The sequence below is a fragment of the Mixophyes fleayi genome, chromosome 5, assembly GCF_038048845.1.
Source record: "Mixophyes fleayi isolate aMixFle1 chromosome 5, aMixFle1.hap1, whole genome shotgun sequence".
Classification (NCBI taxonomy): Eukaryota; Metazoa; Chordata; class Amphibia; order Anura; family Limnodynastidae; genus Mixophyes; species Mixophyes fleayi.
In genome coordinates, this window is record NC_134406.1 from 249407893 (window position 1) to 249431538 (window position 23646).

General features: G+C 43.7%; 1 protein-coding gene across 4 annotated transcripts in view; it reads right to left on the reverse strand.

The window, feature by feature from the left end:
- The window catches only part of VPS13B (vacuolar protein sorting 13 homolog B), a 718815-nt gene that overhangs the window by 14825 nt on the left and 680344 nt on the right, over positions 1–23646 (reverse strand). For all 4 annotated transcript variants that reach the window (XM_075213864.1, XM_075213863.1, XM_075213867.1 and 1 more), the window contains exons 56-58: positions 21241–22064; positions 10238–10414; positions 8287–8457 (exon numbers count right to left, since the gene is read on the reverse strand). In XM_075213864.1, coding sequence (XP_075069965.1) covers positions 8287–8457; positions 10238–10414; positions 21241–22064 — 1172 coding nt within the window. The remainder of the gene's footprint in view (positions 1–8286; positions 8458–10237; positions 10415–21240; positions 22065–23646) is intronic.

Genomic DNA, 23646 nt, shown 5'->3' on the forward strand with positions numbered 1-23646 from the left:
GAGGGCCGGAAGGAGAGTATTTTGATATGATATTTGAGATGTATTCAGGGGTGGTGTTGTTAAGGGCTTGGTCAGTAAGGGTGAGTAATTTGAATTTGATTTTGGAGGACACAGGCAGCCAGTGTAGGGATTTGCAAAGTGGTGGAGCGGTGAGAGAGGAAGATCACAAAGCCCTCTTAATTGTGTGGACTTCATAAAAAACATGAATGAAGCTCCAGGAAGCAAAATTTTATGTGAAAATAGTAAATGATATTACTGAAATGCCATCTAAAGTGATAGCTACATGCACATTCCTATGATGACGTGCAAACTATAGACCAAGGGCACATAGCTGTGTATACTCCTGGTAGAAACACTGGCTTAAAAGTCTGCATTGCACATTTTTAGTTTGTAAATGACCCCTTTACTCCAGAAGTGACAAAATTTGTATAGGTTGTTATTTCCTTCTCAGCTGACTCTGGGTTGAAAACGTTGTACCGATGTGGTGGACAGCTGGAACGTTGTACCGATGTGGTGGACAGCTGGAACGTTGTACCGATGCGGTGGACAGCTGAAACATTGTTTCAACAAAGTACAAATGCTAAATCAAATACTTGTTGTCCGCCGTTTTTGATAGTAGCTAAAAGAAAACAGGAAAGCTTAGATTACGATCTTTCCAAACCCTATACATACATGCACGGTGAAATCTCCAGCTCAAAAGTAGATAGGTCAGGATTTTTACCGACCACCAGAAGTTAGTAGAAATGTTAAAACCATTAAATATCAAACGGGTAATTGAATTTTGGGGGGAAAAAAGATTATTGAACACTGAAAAGAAGAAGCAGATGGTGCATGGCTGAGAGTTAGATTTGGGCACAAAACAATGGTCTATAGGTATAATTGTAAATAGACTTGCAGATTAATGAGTTCTTTATGTCAATGGGAAATACACTATCATTTCAAGTAGAGAATATTTAAAAAAAAAATTGTATATAAATGTAAAATAAAACATATTACAGGTATCGGTAAAATAACTTATTTATTCGTGCATTTACTTAAAATTCATCATCAGTAATAGACGTCCATAGAACGGCCCATTCAGCGGCCAACTGATGAAGAGGAATAATGTAATATAATGTAATATAGAGGTGAGTGACCTGTGGTTATTCAGTTCTGGTGGAATTACCAGAGGCTGCGACTTTGTTCCACAAAAGGTTGCAGAATAACACATCACTACAAAACAACCTAACAGAAATATGGTCGGACCATAATAACGCACCGAATATTAGGGTTGGAAAGGCTGCCATGTCACAGCTTGTAGATTAACACGCAGGCAATAATGAAAGTAGGGCTAAAATAAAATAAGGCTCCTGCCAGCAATGTATAAAGTCAATACAGGAATAATACACAACGATTGTTGTCAATAAAGTCAATATATAAAAAAAAAAACAACAAAAAACAAAACAAAAAACATACGACTGATTTTTTTTGTCCAAGATTATTTTACACTGGGGGAAAAAAAACCTAAGCACAACTTTAACCTACCATAATAGTTTTAAACCTAAGCCTTGCAGGGCTCAAACCCAAATATGTTACTTCTAGAGTCTCCCTGTATTTTATGATGTTTGCTAGATACTGTAAGGTGCTATTTACAAAGGTTCCACTTACTGAATACTGAATGTGTGTAATGGGACATCCCAAAACTTGATAAATATCAATTTATCATAATATTGGGGGCACCTGAAATGTCTGACGAGAACACAGATGCTTACTGTGATCTCCATAGTTACATTACATTAACCCTTTGTCCTTCTACTAGTAAAATGACATAACTAGAGAGGTCAGCCTGCTGCAGTGAGACTGATAGAGTAACCTCACCAGAACCTGGGAACGGAATTTGCAGCCATTATCACATGACGCTACCAAGTAAATCACTTCCAGCACTTCTGGCCCAACATGTAACAATCCACCACTTCCTCTGGGGACCTTTTCGAGGTCTGTGGTTGCAATTTCAGGACCAACGCACCACAGATTAGGAAAGTCTACAAATCCTCACCGAGTCATCTCCAGCGACCTCTCGCCATGGAATGTCTATGGTCACTTTCATCTTCCACCATTAGGAGCTCATGAAAGACCGCAGCTCCAAATTCAGCTTGTGTCATATGAAGTACAACAAGACACAGTACATGTGTACAGGCCGTGCGTGCCTGCATACATCAATACGCACACGCAGCCAACACCAACAAAGTACACACCACAAACCAGCACATCTTTTGAAAGTTAATTACGGCTCATATTTTTAATTCTAGAAAATCAATCAGTACCATGAAATACTGCCACATAGTACATCTAAAGCAGTAACAAGAGCACAGACTTCTATTAACATTATATTTTACTAAAATCTTACAGCCATGTATAGAAAGGCGTCGGGGATAAACAGACTATATCAAATAACAATTATTTTTTAGCAATGAGTAATTTGGTTTCCGTTGTCACCTATATAGGTTTATTTCGGTATCCAACAAGAACTATGAGCAGTTGTTTAGTAAGTTTTTAGTTTATTTTTAGACATCTATGTTTAACACCGTACAAGGCTGCGCCAAATTACAGGCACTAAATATACAAGAAAACCTATCGACACATTTGTATTTTTCTGGTGTCAGTTCCTGATGGTCATGCACAGGGCATAGTCTGCATAGGAGACATTTTAAAATCACAATGCACAGACATATACAACTATTGCAAATTTCACACAAACTGGTGAAACGTAAGAGAATATTGTACAGTCTGGGCCTAAAATGTCACTGCCCTGTCCTGCAGCAGATCGCTCAAACACCTGCAGCAGTACCGTGAGTCCACCCCACTGCCATGGTCCCATATTCCTCCACCCTCCGATGCTACCATTAGTCCAATCCCCACGTCAGCAGATTCACAAATGTTTACCCATCTCTAATGGTACAATGAGCACCCACAGGCCTATACGCTTGATATGCAATGTTACTGGCTTTATAACACACATCTAACATGCAGTTATGTAGTCTGAGATGTACAAGAGCTCCACAGACAATGAGGGAAGGATGACAGGCAATGTGAGCGGAGAAAAGCAGGTCACCACCACTACAGCGTATCCCATAACATAGAACTGGGGCATCCGTGCGAGGTAATAGTCTGTAGGATCCACCCGTTGCATTAACCCAGCAGATTCAGGTCTATAAGGAAGCTGAGTTCTAAGAAATCTAAAATAAATTTGTACCATAAATAATTTACTTCACATGTGGTCATTGCACATATTTAAGGTTATTTATCTAGACAAACATAGTGAGGGATACAAAGTATATTTAAAGCATATAGTACTTGACTTATTTAATGAATTATCACACTGGGCAAAAATATTTTGGAGCGAAGCTAATATATGTATAAGTAATCATATATAACTACTACACAGTCCAGGCAGTGTGTTCCATGGCATTCCCCTCAGGGTACCAGAGCTTGGGTGGACATAGAGACAATCGGGTGGTTTTCCTGCAGGAACGCTTCTCTTACTAACCCCGGTCCTGAGACTCCACCCTCACCCGCTCTCATACGATTAGCTGTCTGGCTTGGCCATCTGGTCCTGTTTTAATGTGAGCTATCCCCATCCACCTCCCCAGTAATTCCTTTATGGGGTAATCCGTCTGCATCCAGACCTTTCCTCACACATGGTCACAATGTGGTCCAAGGCCGGCGTACTTTTATTGAACGACCTCCTTAGGGTGGGCATATTGTTTCAGTCCTCCAACTTACCTCTGTTCTCGATGGGACAATTCCACCAGTACCTGCAGATCAGGCATCTCTCTCTCCATGGAACCTCTGCCTCCACAGTCACTGCTCCAAGGGACTTATTTAGAGGCTCCTACAATGCTCTTCTGCCTATCTCCCATGGCGAGGACTGGTCTGACTTATATGAGGGAGCTGTGAAGTCCTCTATCAATGTACGGATAAAGGAGAATGCTTACAGAGTGCTCTATCAGTGGTACTATGTTCCCACCAAGCTCTGTGGCAACGTGATCAGCCGGGGTCTTTCATTCATATCTGGTGGAGCTGCCCCAAACTGCAGCCTTTCTGCTTCCACCGTCATCAGATTAAAGATCCTAAACATATTTTGCTCCCTCTCCGCATACTTCCAGGAACATACCCGAACGATACTCAGACACATTATCAGTGCAGCAACCTGCCAAATAGTGGCCTCACATCATGGAAGAATCCTTATCTTCCTACCATGATGCTGGAGTGCAAACGTGTCTGACACACGTACCAGACGGAACATAGTACCAGCATTCTGAGGAACTCCCCTGTGTCCTTTCATGTTTGGGCTCCCTGGACCTCTTTACATAACCAAACACTGCTCAACTTACAAACTAGAAAGAACCTCTCTCAGTACCTCCTCGGTCCCCTGGTGGATATTGACCCTTCTTCTAAGCTGTCACCGAGTGGTTCCAAGCCCCTTCCCTGTACCATCCTCTCTTCCTTCCCACCTTGATCTAACCCCATCCTCCTCATTATTTAACCTTTTATGACAATTTGCATTGTGGGCTTATGTCTATGGCAACACTTGACCTCTGTTACGATTGTTCATTCAGTTTGTGTAAATTCCCGTTGTTAATGGATGATATTAAGACCTGACCGTTAAGCTTCCGATGCTTTCAATAATCACTTTTGAATGGTGCATTCTGATGTCATCATTTTAATGTTCAATTGGAAAACTTGAGCAATATAAGGGAGTATGTATGACCTGTAAATTACTTTAGATATTAGAAGTCACCAAGTCACTGTAAGTTATTCTAGCTACATGGAACAGGCAGACAAGTGCCTAGAGGGACCCACAAATGAGATTACGTCACTGGGTTTATACATCAATCCATTAACACTCTATTTGTGTTTGCATTTTCTCCCTGGGCCTCAATCTTAGAAATATGTAAGTAAGTAATTTATATAAGCAGTTTGGCTTTCAGTCTTTTTTTCCCTCAATAGAAAAACCTCATTTTTAAAATTGCTGAGGGAAGGCACAGTGAGCATTACGCAGCTAGGGGAAAGACTTGGTCATGTAAACATTTACACCATGGATTGTAGCAGAACAGACCTTAGACAATGAATAACCCCCTTCCCAGGCACTGATATAAGAGCTGCTTGTTTTTGTTTGAAAACCACTTGAGCAGAGTGCAGATGTCACGTAAACCTAGGAGAGGATCCTCAGTGAGTAATGAGATGCAGGGCAGACTGACGCGGTCTGATGTGGTTCTTGCAGCTGCAGAGTTGAGCGCTTGACACACGTAGACACATGATCCCGTCTATGTGCTGAGAAGGGTAAAAGCAGTTTTTACCTAGAACAACCTGCTGCAATTAGCATCCCAGCAAAGGAAATGCTCTTTACAACATACTAGCTGTATGTACCATGTAATGCAGATACAGCATATAAAGAGAACTCTTATGAAGATATAACTTATTTCAAAAACAATGGGGGGCAGTTATGAGGAGAAAGACAGACAAACAGCAAATGACCAGATTCTGAAATGAAAGCAAGCCTGTGATTGGTTGCTATGGTCAACACCAGCTCTGACCTTTGCATAGTTTCATAATCCCCCTTAACACCCCCCCCCATATACTTTGAAGAGTTCTCCTTGAGTCGATGCTTCATCTAAAAGAAATTACTTGTTAAGTTCTACTTGCCGCACTGTGGAGGCAGCCATTTTGTGGCTGAACCAAGATTTATGGGAATGAAGCCTGACAGTTTACTAGGGACAAGTGCATACTTGCTATCACTCCCGATTTTAGAGGGAGAATTACGATTTCTTTTTAATTAAAAAAAGTGGGCTGCCAGATAGGGGAGTGTCCTTGATGGAAGTGAATGTGGCATGGGTGGAGGAGGGTGTGGTTTGGGAAGATCAGGACAATTAAAACACCCACCATTCCACAGAAATTCATCCATCACACATGACTGACGCCATCTTTGTCCTTTGTGGGAAAGTGGCTCAGTGATGTCACCGGTTTTCTAGGAATCTGGACTATGTACTATAAAGCCAACTGAGTGTGACCCACACTCCATCATAGTCTATGGCTAATATTTTATTTTGGTACTTGGCCAGGCAACCAAATACTACAGTAGTTTCCCCTCATGCTATAGTGACCCTGTAACCAACACACAGTGCAGGCAGCCATTTTCTGGGCCTATATATCGAAGTCACTGGTTGCTAGCAAACCAAAATGGTTCAGCCCACAAAATGGCTGCTCTAACCATGTGTAGATGAGAGGTCAGCTTTAAATGTAAGAATATTTGAGATTATTTGTACAAATAACATGTATCTACATGTTATAATGAAAGCTTGAAGAAATATAGGGCAGCAGTGTGGTAGCGCTGGGCTCATGGATCCAATTCCAACCAGGGCACTGTGTTTGTATGTTCTACCCATGTTTACATCTGTTTCTTCCCATATTATAAGCACATACTGGTCAGGTAACAGGCCTTGCTCTCTGTACAGCACTGCGTAATACATTGGTGTGGTATAAATGGATAACAAGGATAGAGAGAAGATCATGTAGGAATACACTCTGTTAATTAATAAAGTATATTTTCCCTTTAAATGATTCACAACTAAAAGAAAAAGAAAGTATGTTCTAATAGTATGCTGGCTCTGCTTTCTAGAAATTGGCCACAAAGTACAATATTAAGCTCTGAATATTCCACTAATATTGTTTACTTTGCTTTTAGCCAAAACGGCTTTTATCCTATGTGTGGAGCACTGGATGTTAATGCGCACTGAGAATAATAGGAGTTATTTCATTTTCATGGAAAAATAATTTAAGGAACATCACAAACAGGCATCTGTGAAATCATTAGCTGACCAGGACAAGGGGGGAAAGGAAAGTATCTGGTAGATCTCAATCTGAGGGTCTCTGTAATCTGACCATCTATGTCTGTGGACGGCTGGAATATATAGCGTATGGTTAGCGATAAGTGCCTTCCTTACAATGTAATAGTTTATAAATTGGACATGCAGTATGTTACAGGAACATGTACAGGTCCTGCTTGTGTTTAGCATAGATTCCCGTCTGGACAGATGTCAGTGTAGTGATAGAGCACACTGACACCACTTAGTCACCCCTGGTTTAGGGCTCATTCACATCCAGTGCTTGAAGTGTGTGATGCACAGGGCCGCGTGCAGGATTTCCGTTAGTGCGTCACTGTGCACGTAAGACAGCGCGCAGTCTGACCACTGACATACGGCACTGCGCGCACAGCACTCTCCAGTACTGAGGTGTGGACCAGGCCTTACTCGGGACACATTAGATTTACACTTGTGTAGTAGTGTGGGATCACAGCGCATTCGTAAAACAACCAAAGGAGTAACACATTTTCTGCAGGCGATCTTTTTAAGTAACAAATCTCAATTAAAATAACATAGTACTAATAAAATAGCTTATTTTGAAGAAAAAAAATGTTTTGTATGTAAAACACATGAATGGGCATGGTGAGATGATGTGTGTGTTGTTACTATTTTTGTTTGTTTGTTTTTTATTGATTTTAAAATTAAAACCCTGATATTATAAACATATAAATCACCTAGACATTACCTGATCTGTTAAAAAAAATAAAAAGTGCCCTTGTTTTTTTTTATTCGATAATGCAATTCCTCAGTGACTTGTAATATGCATATAATTTACAGTAGGGTACAGGGGAGGGCTGGCCAATTTTTGCCCGGTGGGAGAGACTCAGCAGTCTATTAGAAACATTTTAAAGGAAAAAAAATGCAGGTGGCCCAGTGACCCAGCACAAGGTAGTCCACTAGGGGACCAGCCCAGGGGGCCGAATCCCACCTGCCCCCCAGCCTGCCCCTGAATTCACCCCTTACTTATATCACACAGCTGCTCTCTTTAGTTCCACCACTCGTCATACACTAAGAATATATTACTGTATTACACAACATAAACTCCTGTCCATAGCATTATAATGGTGTGTTCTGATGCCCTCTCTCCAGTGATCATTTGGAAAATGTGTATGTTATATTATTATAATAATACGTAAGTATTAGAGGCCAGTGATAAGCTTCATGACTTGTATAGCAGCAGTTGGCCTACAGTCTTGTGGCTTTAAATGATTATTGAACTCCTCGCTGACTCCTAATTATAAATGCACCTGTTCCACCGCTAATAGGATATATTTTACCCTCTAACCGCCAACTAAGTGTTGTGTTTTAGACCCAAAACATTTCCTCAGTAAGATGGTTAGGGATTTGTTGTGTAAATGTCATAGAAAAGTTCAGGTTACGGTACCCAGCAGACTGATACCCAGACGGGACAGCCCCTGTCTTAAGCCTTCTCCCAGATTGTCCGGCAGCTGTCTTCTCCATTCCTCCTGTCTGTTGTAATGTTCTTCATCTAAAGACAGTCTGTCCATGTTCCTGGCCAGGCTCGTGGCCAGGTTAGTGAGGGATGTCAGCGTACCTGCACACAGCACAATTTAAGTCACCGTCAGTTAGAATACTGTTCATTTGTAAAATATTACAATAAAAGAAGATAATTTTGATACTGTATATAACAAATGACTATACATGTGCCTGAATTTAGTAGCAATTCCCACCATTCAGCCACTAGATGTCACTGTTTCTATACATTCTTACTGTATCTTTTATAAGTGTGACTATTACACATGTATGCTACAGCCTGGGGTAGGATTTATAATAGCCTGCAGGAATACTGATATATCCTTAATGTTTTCACATTTATCACGTGCAGCAGGATCTACAGCCAGCATCACATTACTCCTGAGGGGGGGAGGTGTAAGCAGCAGCAGATCGTTCTTGGAAGGCTCCCACAGAAAAAAGGTATATAAGGATTTGCTTAAGGAAGAATATATTGTGGATGTGTATCATATACCCAATACAAGCTTAAAATATAACCCTTTTATTAAATAGCACAATGTAATGGTCCTGGTATGCGGGGGATTGTCTTGGTAGATGACCACACAGAAATATTAATATTTCCAAAGATGTGATTTATTCATTATTTTTATTACCTGTACACTCTATGGAAATAAAATCTCAGCTTTGGCAAGTTCCAGTGATAATCTAGCAAGGTGGGGGGTGGAGTGATTGTTATGATGATGATCTGAATGTGATCACATTTACCCAAATCCAGAGACTGCAGGGATCCAAATAATAATACTGGATCTTTGAGGAACGGAACTGTTACATTGTAACTATAAAAGTGGCTGAAATAGTGACGGATCTTAGAGTAATAGGAGAACTTATACTGGACAAATAACTGTATAAGCACATGATTGCCATGTCACAAGGAAACATCATCTGTTCCTGTACCTAGACATAACCCAAGGTAAAAGGCCTCATAATTTCACAACCTAGCTCATCCCATGTGTGAGAGTCATCATATGTTTCTCAAGCGATTGGATCAGTGACCATATTGGACGGATCCGGACGTTCAAGCTGAGTGACCAGATCACATTCAGCTTATTGGGTGTAATTGGGCTTGCAAAGGCACTGAAGCCAGTGACCAAATTGTCTCTTGTAATCGCTGCACAGTTTAACCCCTTCGCGTGCTGTGGTATCTTTAAGCATCACATCTGATGCCACACACAGACTGAGGTTTAACAATGTCATGACGGAGGTGTGAACAGCCTGCTTTTGCATTAACCCCATCTCTGACTTCCAAATTAAACCTCTATATGACCCCTTAAAAAAAGGAAATCAAAATGTTTACTCCCATAAATGAAGGTTTGGTCATAGAGATGTGAACCCTCTTCTGTTTTGAAGGGGATAACTCAACTACTACATACTTTATAATGATTGGTCACTCACCTACTGCGCTAGGAGACAAACCTTACACCACTGAAAGGAGTAAGATTATGGTGACACTACGAGAATATTACTTATAACATAGGTCATATAATGTATCAAAAAATTCCATTTGGAATCTTCCTGGGTGTTTCCTTCTTACCCTGCAAACAAGGACCTTTCACTAACTGTGCAGGGTTTCAGGAAAACCGTATTAATATTTAAATAACGTGAAGAGACAAATTGTAATTGTTATTTATGTCACAAATAATTTTGCAAAATATTATTTTTTTTAAATATTCTGCCAGATTGTATAAAAGCTAAAATATCCTGAAAGACTGCAACGTTCACATTAATGTATTCCTGAATGTGCACTTTTCTGTGGTTGTCCAGCAGTACTATTACAATATATGAGAACTAAGATCCTTATATACCTTTGGAGATGTGTTTCACAAAGGACGTGGTTCCCCTGGAGACTCCGCTCACAAAAGCCCCAGGTCCGCGAGTGAGGCCTTCATACGGGAGCCTGAAGAAGTCCGCGATGCCATTCCCAATGCTTCTTACCAGACTGGCCGGGCTCCCCAGAATCTCAAGCGATCCGACTACCCAACCTAAGAAACCAGAGCAAATATCTACTGTATACAATATTTCTATGTACACTTAAAAGAGATCTAGGAGAGCAAAAGTTTCAGTATCCTTATAAATGAATTCTAAAGATTAATTGGAGACACAAATAAAATAAGGCTTGATTATAACTACATTGTTTAAATCAGAGTACCATGATATTAGGAAATCTATGTACTTTAAAAAAATTGTACAAAATAAGAAACTCTAAAATACATACTTTATTTAATAAAACCACCATATATCGTTTAACTAATGTCACCACAGTTCCTGTGTTTTAAAGTAAAATGATGAAGCATCCGATTCCTAAAATTAAGTAATGTCCCGTTTCATCAGCAGAATCTGAAAACAGATGCCATTATAACGCATCATGACAAAGTCACAATCCCAAATCCAGACAGAAAGAGCAGATCATTCTGTCCTGGTGTGTCCCCCCCTTTTCTTTGTCTTGATCAAATGTTTTTTGCTCGAAGCATAACTCTGGATGCACATAAACACTAATATATTAATAGGAATCATTTGCAGGGTCACTGGGTCTAATAAATGTCTGAACCTCAGTTTTGAGGCAATTTCGAGTCACATATAAAAGATATATACATTGCTCTTTTCATATTTTCTAAAGCTTGCTGTGCCGAATACTGCACACATGCATTTCCCCTCTATTTTGATGTATTTCTGTACATTGATAAAAAGAAAGTCACCTTTACAAGTAGTCTGAGTGTTTAAGAACCTGATTTTATTGTACTTTCTAAAGAGATTGCAGGCGAGTCATCATCTAATACATGGCTAAGACTCCATGTGACATCCACACTAATGTAACAAGGGCACTATAGATATTTCTGTAACTTATCCTAACATTTTGTTGCTTAAAGCGATGTTACCAAATAATTGTTAAATCATATTTGCCAACTCTCCCTGAATGTCAGGGAGACTCCCTGAACTAGGGGTGATCTCCCTCACTCCCTGAAGAGTCTGGCATTCTCCCTGATGCTGAGTCAGTACAAGACGTGGTTGGCTTCGCCATCTGTGGCATGATGACACAGTTCAGAAATTGTGTCCTATGTCCATGTATTGATGCCTATGGAGGTGGCCATTTTCATGGAGACCAAGATTTAATCCCAGACTGACAGGTAAGACAACATGACTTCAGTAATGGAGACAGAAATGTAAAAGACGCTTCAGTCTCTAGAGATTCATTAGCTGCTTTTGTTTAACGCATAGTTGCCTACTGTCCCAGAATGTCTGGGGGACCTCCCGGTTCTCACCCCCGCAATAGATAAGTAGCGGGGGCGGGGATTATTGACGCAAATATCACGTCATCTTAGCCCAAAATGCAATTCGTCAAGCCCCACCCCCGCACACACACCTCCCTTGGGATCTCTCTGAAGCCAATGAGGAAAAGTTGGCAGGTATGTGTTAAATGTTACTCATCTACTGGTTTGCCTCTACGGAGCACCTGCCCAGGTTGTTAAATTTAACAGCAGTACCAAAATACACCAATACCTTCATTACATTGTCTGTTCAACACCTATATACCCTTTCTCCTATATTGTGCTCCCCCCTTCCAATCCTTTTGCCCTGTATCCATCATACTACATAAAATAACATAAAAAGATAAGTAAATACAATAATGAGTATATTCTGACATGATATAGACACCAAGATAAATCATTCTGCTTGGATGTGCCTGTTTATTTCTAGATGGATACTGACCTCATGTTTCCTTTCACCTTGTCCTGGCCGTAAGCTGGCCGACAGCTCATCAGTGTGTGTTATATGGGATGACTGCGAGACGAGAACATCCAACATCCCATTTATGACAATTACCAGACTGCTGTACAGAGAAACTGGACACGCTACTGGGGTCATTTGTTTGGGGTGATGCACGTTTACCACTTCATTCCACCTCTCTTTTGGGAATCAATTCATCAACAGTTTACAGTACAGTTGGCCCAGAAATAATTGTTTCCCCATAAATCTGACACTGTCTCTAGTTGCAGGATGATGATAGTTTGGCGTAGTTTTCTTTGCTATACAGAATCCTAGATTCCGCTGTATTGCCATCAGCCGCTGCGTAAGTCTCTACACTGCAGCAAAACCACGCAGGACCAGGTGGGTCTATGGGACGTCTAAACAACAGGTAGTGGGCTGCGCAATAGAGGAGTGTCACCATCTTAAACTATTCCTGCATATAAGGATAAAATATTTTCTTTAACCAATACATCATGAGTTTAACACATTTGCTCTGCGCACTTAAGCGTGCTTAAGTTTTCCATGCATTTTCTAGTGTTGCGCTTCTACCAATACAATCTATAATACTAGACAACGGCACCAATGATTAATAATTGACCTTGTTTTTTATGCACTGTTCATGTGTTTACTAGTTATAGAATCACTAAACTGAACAGTTGCCTCATATTAAACATATATTGATAACATTGATGAATATATATGTAAAATTTTTCATACCTTGACTTATTTTGACATATTTTAGATAAATTTCTGCTTGTTGGGGAAGTGTTTTTGTCCTATGCACAGCAATGATCATACCGCTGGGCAGCACGGTGGCTCAGTGGTTAGCACTTCTGCCTCACAGCACTGGGGTTTGATTCCCAACCATGGCCTTATCTGTGAGGAGTTTGTATGTTCTCCCCGTGTTTGCGTGGGTTTCCTCCCACATTCCAAAAACATACTGGTAGGTTAATTGGCTGCTAACAAATTGACCCTAGTCTGTGTGTGTGTCTGTGTGTGTGTGTGTGTGTGTGTGTGTGTTAAGGAATTTAGACTGTAAGCTGCAAAGGGGCAGGGACTGATGTGAGTTCTCTGTACAGCGCTGCGGAATTAGTGACCCTATATAAATAAATGGTGATGATGATGATATCAGTAATCCCAATGAATGACAATACAGCCAAACAAAAGCCTACACTCCTATGCACAGCAAATGTAAACGTTCTGTCAAACATCCTGGGTTCTCAATAGGTATAAAGACTTATAAATATATATTTGTGACCAGCATTAGTAGCATTATTTTACACAGGGCGACTTGTACTGTAGGTTTGGTGGTCCTTTAAGCATTATCACTGCACCGAGCAGTCGGTTGCTGGAAAAAAAAGATGGTTTTCCCGAAAAACGTAAATTTGTGCCAAAGAACTGTTTTATTTCATCTGCATTTGTGTAAAACAGTGACATCCTCTTGCTGATTAGATCTGTTACCAGTGTTTGCAACAGATTGGTTCTGGCAGGGTCACCTTAGGATGGATAAAACCATATGACCGGTGGGTGATTAACTCTAGATGAGCACGTCTATAATGTTCAACGCTCTCCTTCTGCTATCGGTTATTTCAGCCCCTCTGAAAGAGCCGTTCGCACACGTTCCAAGCGCTGAGATGTCTACTAGGAAGAGGAAGGAATGCTGTGTATCTGTTTTAGTTTTCTACTTCACCAATGTCTTAGACAATTATGTCTCATTAGAGAACTGGCATGCACACACGTCTGCTTTGTCTCAGCTGTGCTAACCATCCCCGTGTCCTGCAGAGATTCCACTATTGTGATCTCTTGTTCATCACAGCAGACACAACCATTAGATGCAATGAGCTCAGTACAGGGAAATATGTTAATGTACTGCTGGTTTTTATTCAGCAACAAAATAATTTGTTACAAATTGCTTTTACTTTCTTGCTTTCTTTTCCATTCTGGCCATGGCTGTTTCTGTAAAGCCTCATATATTAGGCTAAAACAGGGACCAAGTAGCTGTCACAGATGTTTTAAAGTTACATTACAGGTCATAGACAGGATCAAACGCCAGGTCTTTGACTGGTCTCCAGCCATGAATCAGTGACAGCTGCACAGCTGTCTTGTACTGGTTAGCAAATGTAACATGGACATAATAAATATCTATGCTAATGGCATGACTGGGGGGATGGGCAGTGTATGATGAGTTTTAAGGCACCCCCATTACCATCAGTTATGTAACATAGGCAGCTGAGGGTCAGCACTCAGAATTAGCTGTTGATCATTGTAGGGCAACTTACACACACGTCAAAAATCATGCTTATATTACCATTTTATAACACTAGTAAAAGCATGTAAGTGGGTATAGGGTTGGACGTAATGGTTCCAATGACCTCTTACACACGTGTGTGGGGAGGTCTGAGTGGGATGGTCAGAGGGGCCCGTGTGGGGAGGTCTGAGTGGGATGGTCAGAGGGGCCCGTGTGGGGAGGTCTGAGGGGCGCGGGCCCGTGTGGGGACGTCTGAGGGGCGCGGGCCCGTGTGGGGATGCCTGAGGGGCGCGGGCCCGTGTGGGGGCGCCTGAGGGGCGCGGGCCTGCGTGGGGACGCCTGAGGGGCGCGGGCCCGTGTGGGGAGGTCTGAGGGGCGCAGGCCCGTGTAGGGAGGTCTGAGGGGCGCGTGTGGGGAGGACAGAGGGGCGCGCGTGGGGAGGTCTGAGGGGCGCGGGCCCGTGTGGGGACGTCTGAGGGGCGCGGGCCCGTGTGGGGATGCCTGAGGGGTGCGGGCCCGTGTGGGGGCGCCTGAGGGGCGCGGGCCCGCGTGGGGACGCCTGAGGGGCGCGGGCCCGTGTGGGGAGGTCTGAGGGGCGCGGGCCCGTGTGGGGACCTCTAAGGGGTGCGGGCCCGTGTGGGGATGCCTGAGGGGCGCGGGCCCGTGTGGGGACGCCTGAGGGGCGCGGGCCCGTGTGGGGAGGTCTGAGGGGCGCGGGCCCGTGTGGGGAGGTCTGAGGGGCGCGTGTGGGGAGGACAGAGGGGCACGCGTGGGGAGGTCTGAGGGGCGCAGGCCCGTGTGGGGAGGTCTGAGGGGCGTGGGCCCGTGTGGCGAGGTCTGAGTGGCGCGCGTGGGGAGGACAGAGGGGTGCGCGTGGGGAGGACAGAGGGGCGCGCGTGGGGAGGACAGAGGGGCGCGTGTGGAGAGGACAGAGGGGCTCGCGTGGGGAGGACAGAGGGGCGCGCGTGGGGAGGTGAGAGGGACTTGTAAGTGGCATGTAGATGTCTGAGTAGCATGTGGGGGACATTTAGTGAGGTCTGAGTGGAATGCGGTGACATCTGGGGAGGTTTGAGTGGTATGTGGGATATAAGAGCTTGTGGAGGTCTGAGGGTATGTGGGGCTACTTTGAAGAAAGTGGCAGGTCTGAGAGGCATGTGGTGGAAATACGGAGCGTGTGATGGGCATGTGGGTGTATTCTGGGATGAGTGATGTGGGGGTACTGTGGTAGTTTTGAGTCTGTTTTAGCTTTCTTCTGATCCTTGATGTATATATTGGGTTGCATAACACTGGCCTAAAAGTTGCCTGCTCTTTGCCTAAATAACCTAGGCTCTGAAATAAAACCCCTGCCCACCTGGAATACTATGGTGGGGAATTAGCCAACTTCTTGTAAAGCCGTCCACATTCTGCCACCTTTAATGCAATGTCTGGATGAAGTTATCCATCTTCAGGACCGGTATAAATACTGATAATTATTATGAGTGTGTGTGAGTATCCCATGTGCTGACAGAGAAGCTCACTGTACTTTCTGTAACATCATTAAACTGCTGGACGTCTGCCAGGTATTATTCATTGGCTTATAATGATCACAAGATTAGTGTCAGAGGATCTCGCTCCAACAGCAAATTTAAATAATGTCTGAGGCAGCTTTGACACAAATGAATGATATATGTTAATAACTGTACATTGCAATTAGGCTTTTACTCCGACTGTACTACTCATGTTAGCGTTTTCAAAACTGCATGATAGGTGCACTTCAGTGTGATGAAACTACACTATTTTGCATATATAATTGCTGGACGTATCTACCCTTTAGATAGTTTAGGGTTTCTCCCCTCTTGGCTAGAAACTCACACTCGCAGGAAGGTGGGAGCAGGGGTGCTGAGTAAAGGGGGGCAGGGATGTGTAGGTACACATGGCCATTCATCCACTGACACAGCTGAGCCATACCCTGTCCGTGTGGAATTGTCACCGCGGGCCAATAGCTTCTTATTGATCTACATGGTCATGCCCTTCCCCCCCCCCGGCTGCCCGCGCTGCACATACGTATGCAGAGGCTGCATCCTGGGAGGGGGTAAGAAGCAGCTGCTCCAGGGGCCAAGGTAACTTTCAGCGGCCCTCGGGGCAGGTGAAGGGGGGGGGGGGGTGAGCAAATGTTGTGCAAACGTGAGAGAAATACCTTAGGCCGGCGGTTCCCAAACTGTGCGCCGCGGCTCCCAGGGGTGCCGCGGCACTGTCACTGGGGTGCCGCGGGCCAGACCTATAAAGAAGAAAGAAAACAGGAACTTACCAATCCGCCGGGCGCCGGGACCCAGCAGCCTCCTCTCTCCCGCAGCTGTCACTGAATATTGACGTCAGTGACAGCTGCTGCGGGAGAGAGGAGGCTGCTGGGTCCCGGCGCCCGGCGGATTGGTAAGTTCCTGTTTTCTTTCTTTTTTCTGTGGCTGGCGCCTGGCCCGGGGAAGAGTGTGAGAGGGATCGTAGCAGAGGAGAAGGACAGAATGATGGCAGAGGAGGAGGGGGACAGAATGATGGCAGAGGAGGGGGACAGAATGATGGCAGAGGAGGAGGGCGACAGAATGATGGCAGAGGAGGGGGACAGAATGATGGCAGAGGAGGAGGGCGACAGAATGATGGCAGAGGAGGGGGACAGAATGATGGCAGAGGAGGAGAAGGACAGAATGATGGCAGAGGAGGGGGACAGAATGATGGCAGAGGAGGGGGACAGAATGATGGCAAAGGAGGAGGGGGACAGAATGATGGCAGAGGAGGGGGACAGAATGATGGCAGAGGAGGGGGACAGAATGATGGCAGAGGAGGAGGACAGAATGATGGCAGAGGAGGGGGACAGAATGATGGCAGAGGAGAAGGACAGAATGATGGCAGAGGAGGAGGGGGACAGAATGATGGCAAAGGAGGGGGACAGAATGATGGCAGAGGAGGAGGGCGACAGAATGATGGCAGAGGAGGAGGGGGACAGATGGCAGAGGAGGGGGACAGAATGATGGCAGAAGAGGAGGGGGACAGAATGATGGCAGAGGAGGAGGGGGACAGAATGATGGCAGAGGAGGGGGACAGATGGCAGAGGAGGGGGACAGATGGCAGAGGAGGGGGACAGATGGCAGAGGAGGGGGACAGATGGCAGAGGAGGAGGGGGACAGATGGCAGAGGAGGAGGGGGACAGAATGATGGCAGAGGAGGAGGGGGACAGAATGATGGCAAAGGAGGGGGACAGAATGATGGCAGAGGAGGGGGACAGAATGATGGCAGAGGAGGGGGACAGAATGATGGCAAAGGAGGGGGACAGAATGATGGCAGAGGAGGGGGACAGAATGATGGCAGAGGAGGGGGAACAGAATGATGGCAGAGGAGGGGGACAGAATGATGGCAGAGGAGGGGGACAGAATGATGGCAGAGGAGGGGGACAGAATGACGGCAGAGGAGGGGGACAGAGGGCAGAGGAGGGGAACAGAGGGCAGAGGAGGAGGACAGAGGGCAGAGGAGGAGGACAGAGGGCAGAGGAGGGGGACAGAGGGCAGAGGAGGGGGACAGCGTGAGAGAGGGCATAGGAGGGGGACAGCGTGAGAGAGGGCAGAGGGGGCAACGTGAGAGAGGGCAGTGTGCCTGGATGCAGAGGGGGCAGTGTGCCTGGATGCAGAGGGGGAGTGTGCCTGGATGCAGAGGGGCATTTTTGCATACAACTAAATAAGTATTTCTGTCGTGACCTAAATACTTATTACAATTTTTTGACCCAACTACTTCTAAAACAGGACTGCTCAATAATTATTTTGGAGGGGTGCCTTGAAAAAATTTGGAGACTCTAAGGGTGCCGCGAACTGAAAAAGTTTGGGAACCACTGCCTTAGGCCACAACTGTCCGGCCTTAATAGAAGTTTTGGACAAATGCAGAGAGAAGAAATAAGTATTTTTAGCCACTGACATTTGACATACATTCTTTAATTTTTGGCAATCTCCCCGTAAGATAGAATAGGTAAAATATGCCATACCATAGGTAAAATAATTCCAGTAAAAGAAAAAAGTTTAACGTCAAAACTATTAGGAACCTGTCTGGTCTGATCAGTCGTCAAACTGGATTCCATTAATGTGTGTGAAAATCAAGGTTTAACATTAATTGGATCAGTGACCCATAACTTGGTCCAGCACGATGGTACTAAACATAATACTTTGCTAATTAAGGACATTTCTTCACCATTGATCTCCGGGCACTGCATGCTTGTCAGGTCAGCTCCAGTCACAGGGAAACCTGACATCTGTGAAAAAAACCCAACTCCAATACCAGAGAGTGTAAACGTTACACTCCATCCGTAAGTTATTAACAAAAGATTAAGAAGGCTTCCACAAATATGTTAATTAAGAGAATCTGTACATGATCCTATATCAGGTGACATTGCCTTTCTTTGGTTTAAAGAGGAACTACAACCAAACAGTAAAGTATACATTTTGATTTACTTTTAACTCTTTTAATGAGCTGGTGAGTTGCCTGCACCCTTTTATTGAATTTATTAGGGTGTGTATTCAAGGATGTGTCAGTTATACGTACAGTGCTTGTAAAACTGCTGTAAGTATAGAAGCAGGGCCTATGGCATTAGTCAGATTGCCTTCCATGCGCTTATGGCAAAAGTCAGATTGGCTTTAGTGGGCCTACGGCAACAGTCAGATTGGCTTAAGTGGCCTTACGGCAATAGTCAGATTGGCTTCAGTGGGTTTACGGCAACAGTCATATTGGCTTCAGTGGGTTTACGGCAATAGTCAGATTGGCTTTAGTGGCCTTACGGCAATAGTCAGATTGGCTTCAGTGGGTTTACGGCAACAGTCAGATTGGCTTCAGTGGGTTTACGGCAATAGTCAGATTGGCTTTAGTGGGCTTACGGCAACAGTCAGATTAGCTTCAGTGGGCATACGGCAACAGTCAGATTGGCTTTAGTGGGTTTACGGCAACAGTCAGATTGGCTTTAGTGGGTTTACGGCAACAGTCAGATTAGCTTCACTGGGCATACGGTAATAGTCAGTTTGGCTACAGTGGGCCTACGGCAACAGTCAGATTAGCTTCAGTGGGCATACGGCAACAGTCAGATTAGCTTCAATGGGCATACGGTAATAATCAGTTTGGCTACAGTGGGCTTACGGCAATAGTCAGATTGGCTTCAGTGGGCATACGGCAACAGTCAGACTCCTGGGCCCCTGTTCACTGGGACAGTTGTAACATGAATTTTACTTATTTAAATGTAATTGCCCACAGTGACTACTGCAAAGAAACATCAGAAAAAAACAATATTTTGGTGATACAAAAGTAGACTTTCCACCTCACACAGAAAATCATCTTCTAAAAGTACTTTTTGTCCTAGGAATTAGATTCCCAGACCACCTAGGTAAGAAGTAATTGTAAGAATGTATTATGTCATATAATTGTCTTTCAAAATGATAGAAGTCCTATACTGTACATAATGCTGTTAATGAATGTATCTCTCCAACAGACTTGATTTCTGGTGGACAAAATGGGCGTGGCCTGCTGTGATAATGGGCGTGGCCTGCTGTGATAATGGGCGTGACCTTGGACTAAATAAAGCTGGTCACCCATGTATCAATATCTTTGTACAATACAGTTGTTTTGTTATTTTGTTAACTGTTATAAAATGATCTCTGTGGGTGACATTATAATAAAATGTTAGTGTCCAAATCACAAATCCCATCTTCCTGGCTGGAAATCTTTAACCTGAATACAAATCAGTTTTAAACATGTTTTGCTCTATTCAACACAAACTGCCCTACACGTTGTAGGCTCTAGATCTGTGCTGTGTGTGAGGCAATCATTAGCCCTTAATTAACCTGTTTGTTTTTTTTTAAAAAAGAAAAATGTATGTGTGTGGCCAGAATAACTAAGTATTGAGACTATTTTGTTTTTATTTCTGAAATTCTCTATACCAGTGATGGGCTCTGAGCCATCAACTACGGCCCTCATCCCTTTCCTGCTTTATTGTCAGATTGTTATAGCTGGTGACACCTGTTTAAAATGCCTGCTCATATGTTATTACATCATACCTGCCAACTTCTTCTTGTTGGCTTCAGGGAAATCCAGGGGGAGGTGGGGGGGCGGGGCTTGACAAATCGTCCCCTAAATGATTGTCACAATTATGGAAAATTGCATCAGGGGACAATATGTGTGTCATTAAGCCCCACCCCTTATCTATTGCAGGGGCGAAAACCAGGAGGTTGTCCTGGTCTCCCAGAAATGCGGGAGTCTCCCGGAGTAGACAACTATGCTTAAAGAAAAGCAGCTAATGAATCTCTAGAGACTGAAGTGTCTTTTATATTTCTGTCTCCATTACTAAAGTCATGTTGTCTTACCTCAGTTTTTAATTAAATCTTGGTCTCCATGAAAATGGCCACCTCCATAGGCATCAATACATGGACATAGGACACAATTTCTGAACTGTGTCCTCATGCCACAGATGGTGAAGCCAACCACGTCTTGTACTGGCTCAGTATCAGGGAGAATGCCAGACTCTTCAGGGAGTGAGGGAGATCACCCCTAGTTCAGGAAGTCTCCCTGACATTCAGGACATTCAGGGAGAGTTGGCAAGTATGTATTACAGATAGGTGTCTCTTTCTTTGGTTAACTTTCGTTTTAACTTATTATTGAGATTAAGGGTAATATGAAGGTGGAAGGGCCGCCCTATGCGGCCCCTGAAGCGTATCAGGTTGCCTATCGCTGCTCTACACACACCAGCCCAATGTAGCTAGATACTTTAAACGGACATCATACTAAAGTCAGCAGCACAATGTAGCACACACTCACCTGCTCGGAAAAGGGCACCTGCGGCATAATGCATGGCCAGGCTGTGTATTAGCTGCCTGGCAGTGGTGAAGATCGGCCCACGTTCGAAGACGGAGAAGGATAGCGGCGTGTGATCAGAGGCGATGTACAGCTTCAGAGAGGCGTGGATGCTGACCAATAGGTTGACTGGCTGCACGGTTAGTTTTCTGAGTTTAACAGGGCTGACTAGAGCTAGCACATGCTGCCGTACATGCTCTGGTATTATCATCGGGATGAGTCCACTGGTTTTAACTTGGCATTGCAGCATTTTGTTGTCCGGAAGATATGTGTCAAACAGCGTTTTCACATAGTAGACAAACGTGTCTTCCACATAAAGTCGAGACGGCTTCAAATCAAAGCTTAGTTCATTCAGATCCCAGATGTCTTGTTCTACAGAGAGCGTGACAAAGAGTTTGAGGTAGGAAGCTTCCTTGTAGTCTTCTAGATCTTTGGTAGACAAGTAGACACCCCCAGACTTTGGCCATCGGGTAAATTCACTTCTCTCTTCTTGGCAAACCAGAACAGGGAAATGGAAATGAGACTTGCTGTACAGTTGGTTGTCTAATTGCAAATCTCCGCAATATACTTCCAGGCTATAAAATGTCGGCATGCCGCATGTGATGTCTGTCTGTATGTCCCAACAAGGCTGCCTGACATAGCAGTTTACCGGTGCCAGATGAAGGTACACATTATCCAACGTCAATCGCATGAGTTCAGACGAGGTTTTGTAATTTGTGATGTCATCGAAAATCCCCACGCTGAGTTGGGAGATAAAGACTCTAAATACAATGCCCTGACTCCGAGTCCTGTGCAAAATAAACCAGAGTTAATCACTGTGATATATTCTGTATAAGTGAATAGTAATTTGAATGAGGAGCAGGTGGAGTTCAGTCTCAAAAATGGGTTATTGCTTATCTATTTTAGGTTAGGACCAACTGGCAACAAGCACCTTGGAAGTGGAAGTTGGGTAAGAATATTTTGTACAGACTATGGGACAAAGATATCTACTTTTATCGTTCAGTGTGTGGTTTAAAAAGTAACGCATCTTAAAGTGCAATACATTTTCACAGCTATTGGGTTGGGATTAATTTCATGATGGAGCCTCTGTACTGTGAAATGGGGCTTGTAGTTGGACTAGCACCGTGGCTAGCTAATGACAAGCTGCAATAGGCCAACAGAACAAGCAATTTTTTAAATCCCTTCTGCTGCAAAAACAGCGATCGAGCATATTGTGTTTAATATACAATTACCCCATAAATATTTTTTATGGGTTATATATACAAGATACCGTAGGGACTTTTTTCAAATATAAACCCTACCCTTTCTTTAACCATTTTCTATATACCAATCTCTAGTATATCTCTCTCTCGAGTGTATAAAACATCTGTCCTGAACTTCTGCCCATCTTTGGGGGTCGACCATTATGAGCTCTCCATCATGTTCCTGTTGTTGAATTAGAACAGAAGAGCGCACAAATATATTTTCACTACTCCGTTCAAACCTGATGACGTTGGGCTTGTGACATGATGGCGATAGCCCGATGTGGACAGAGGACTCAGTAGGGTCTGTCCCCCAAAAATGGCAAAATATACAGGACAGGTAACTGTAGACTATACTACAGAGGGTATATCAAGAACAGATAGAGAGTAATGTGTAGTATTGTATCTATACAAAACAAATAGCTCTGCTTAAGCATAGATTATATAAATCCACATTTGATAATCACGTCAATAATTGGCCAACTCATAACGAGAAGTCCTTTGAGCCTTTGCCAGAGGCTAGATTTACTCTATATGGCTGGTAGCCACTATTGGAAGAACTGCAGTGTGCAATCTCCAGTACTCCTCTTATAACTCTAAATAAGTGATAAAATTACCAATGAAGGCGAAATAACATTGGGTACAGTTACACAGTTACTCTGTTTCCAACTTTCAGTATTTTTCATATACTTCCTGGTAGCATGTCCTGAAGCACGCACCCCAGCTGGCCTCACAATTACAGATGGTAGCCTGGCCTTGTTCCCGGAAAAGCTTAATCTCTGTCTAATTCGGCCACTCGTCTTGTGGACCTCATTGCACAGATCTGGCTGTTCAGGCAGAAGAATTGGATGATGGGTGGCTGACTACTGTCTACGCACATGTACAGGTCTGGCCAATACATTATACCAACTACATTGATAACGTCAATTTATTGTATTCAGATTTTGATTGTTTTAGACACACGGAGGGAGCTTGGTCTAAGCAAAGTGGTTAAAAACAACCAAACTGCCCAATGAACCGAACATCCATAATTCATTCAGTATTTATCACAGGAATAGGAGAAATCCACCCATTAAACATTTCATTATTATCCCTCCATATAATATAACTGATAAGTAAGTCAAAAGCT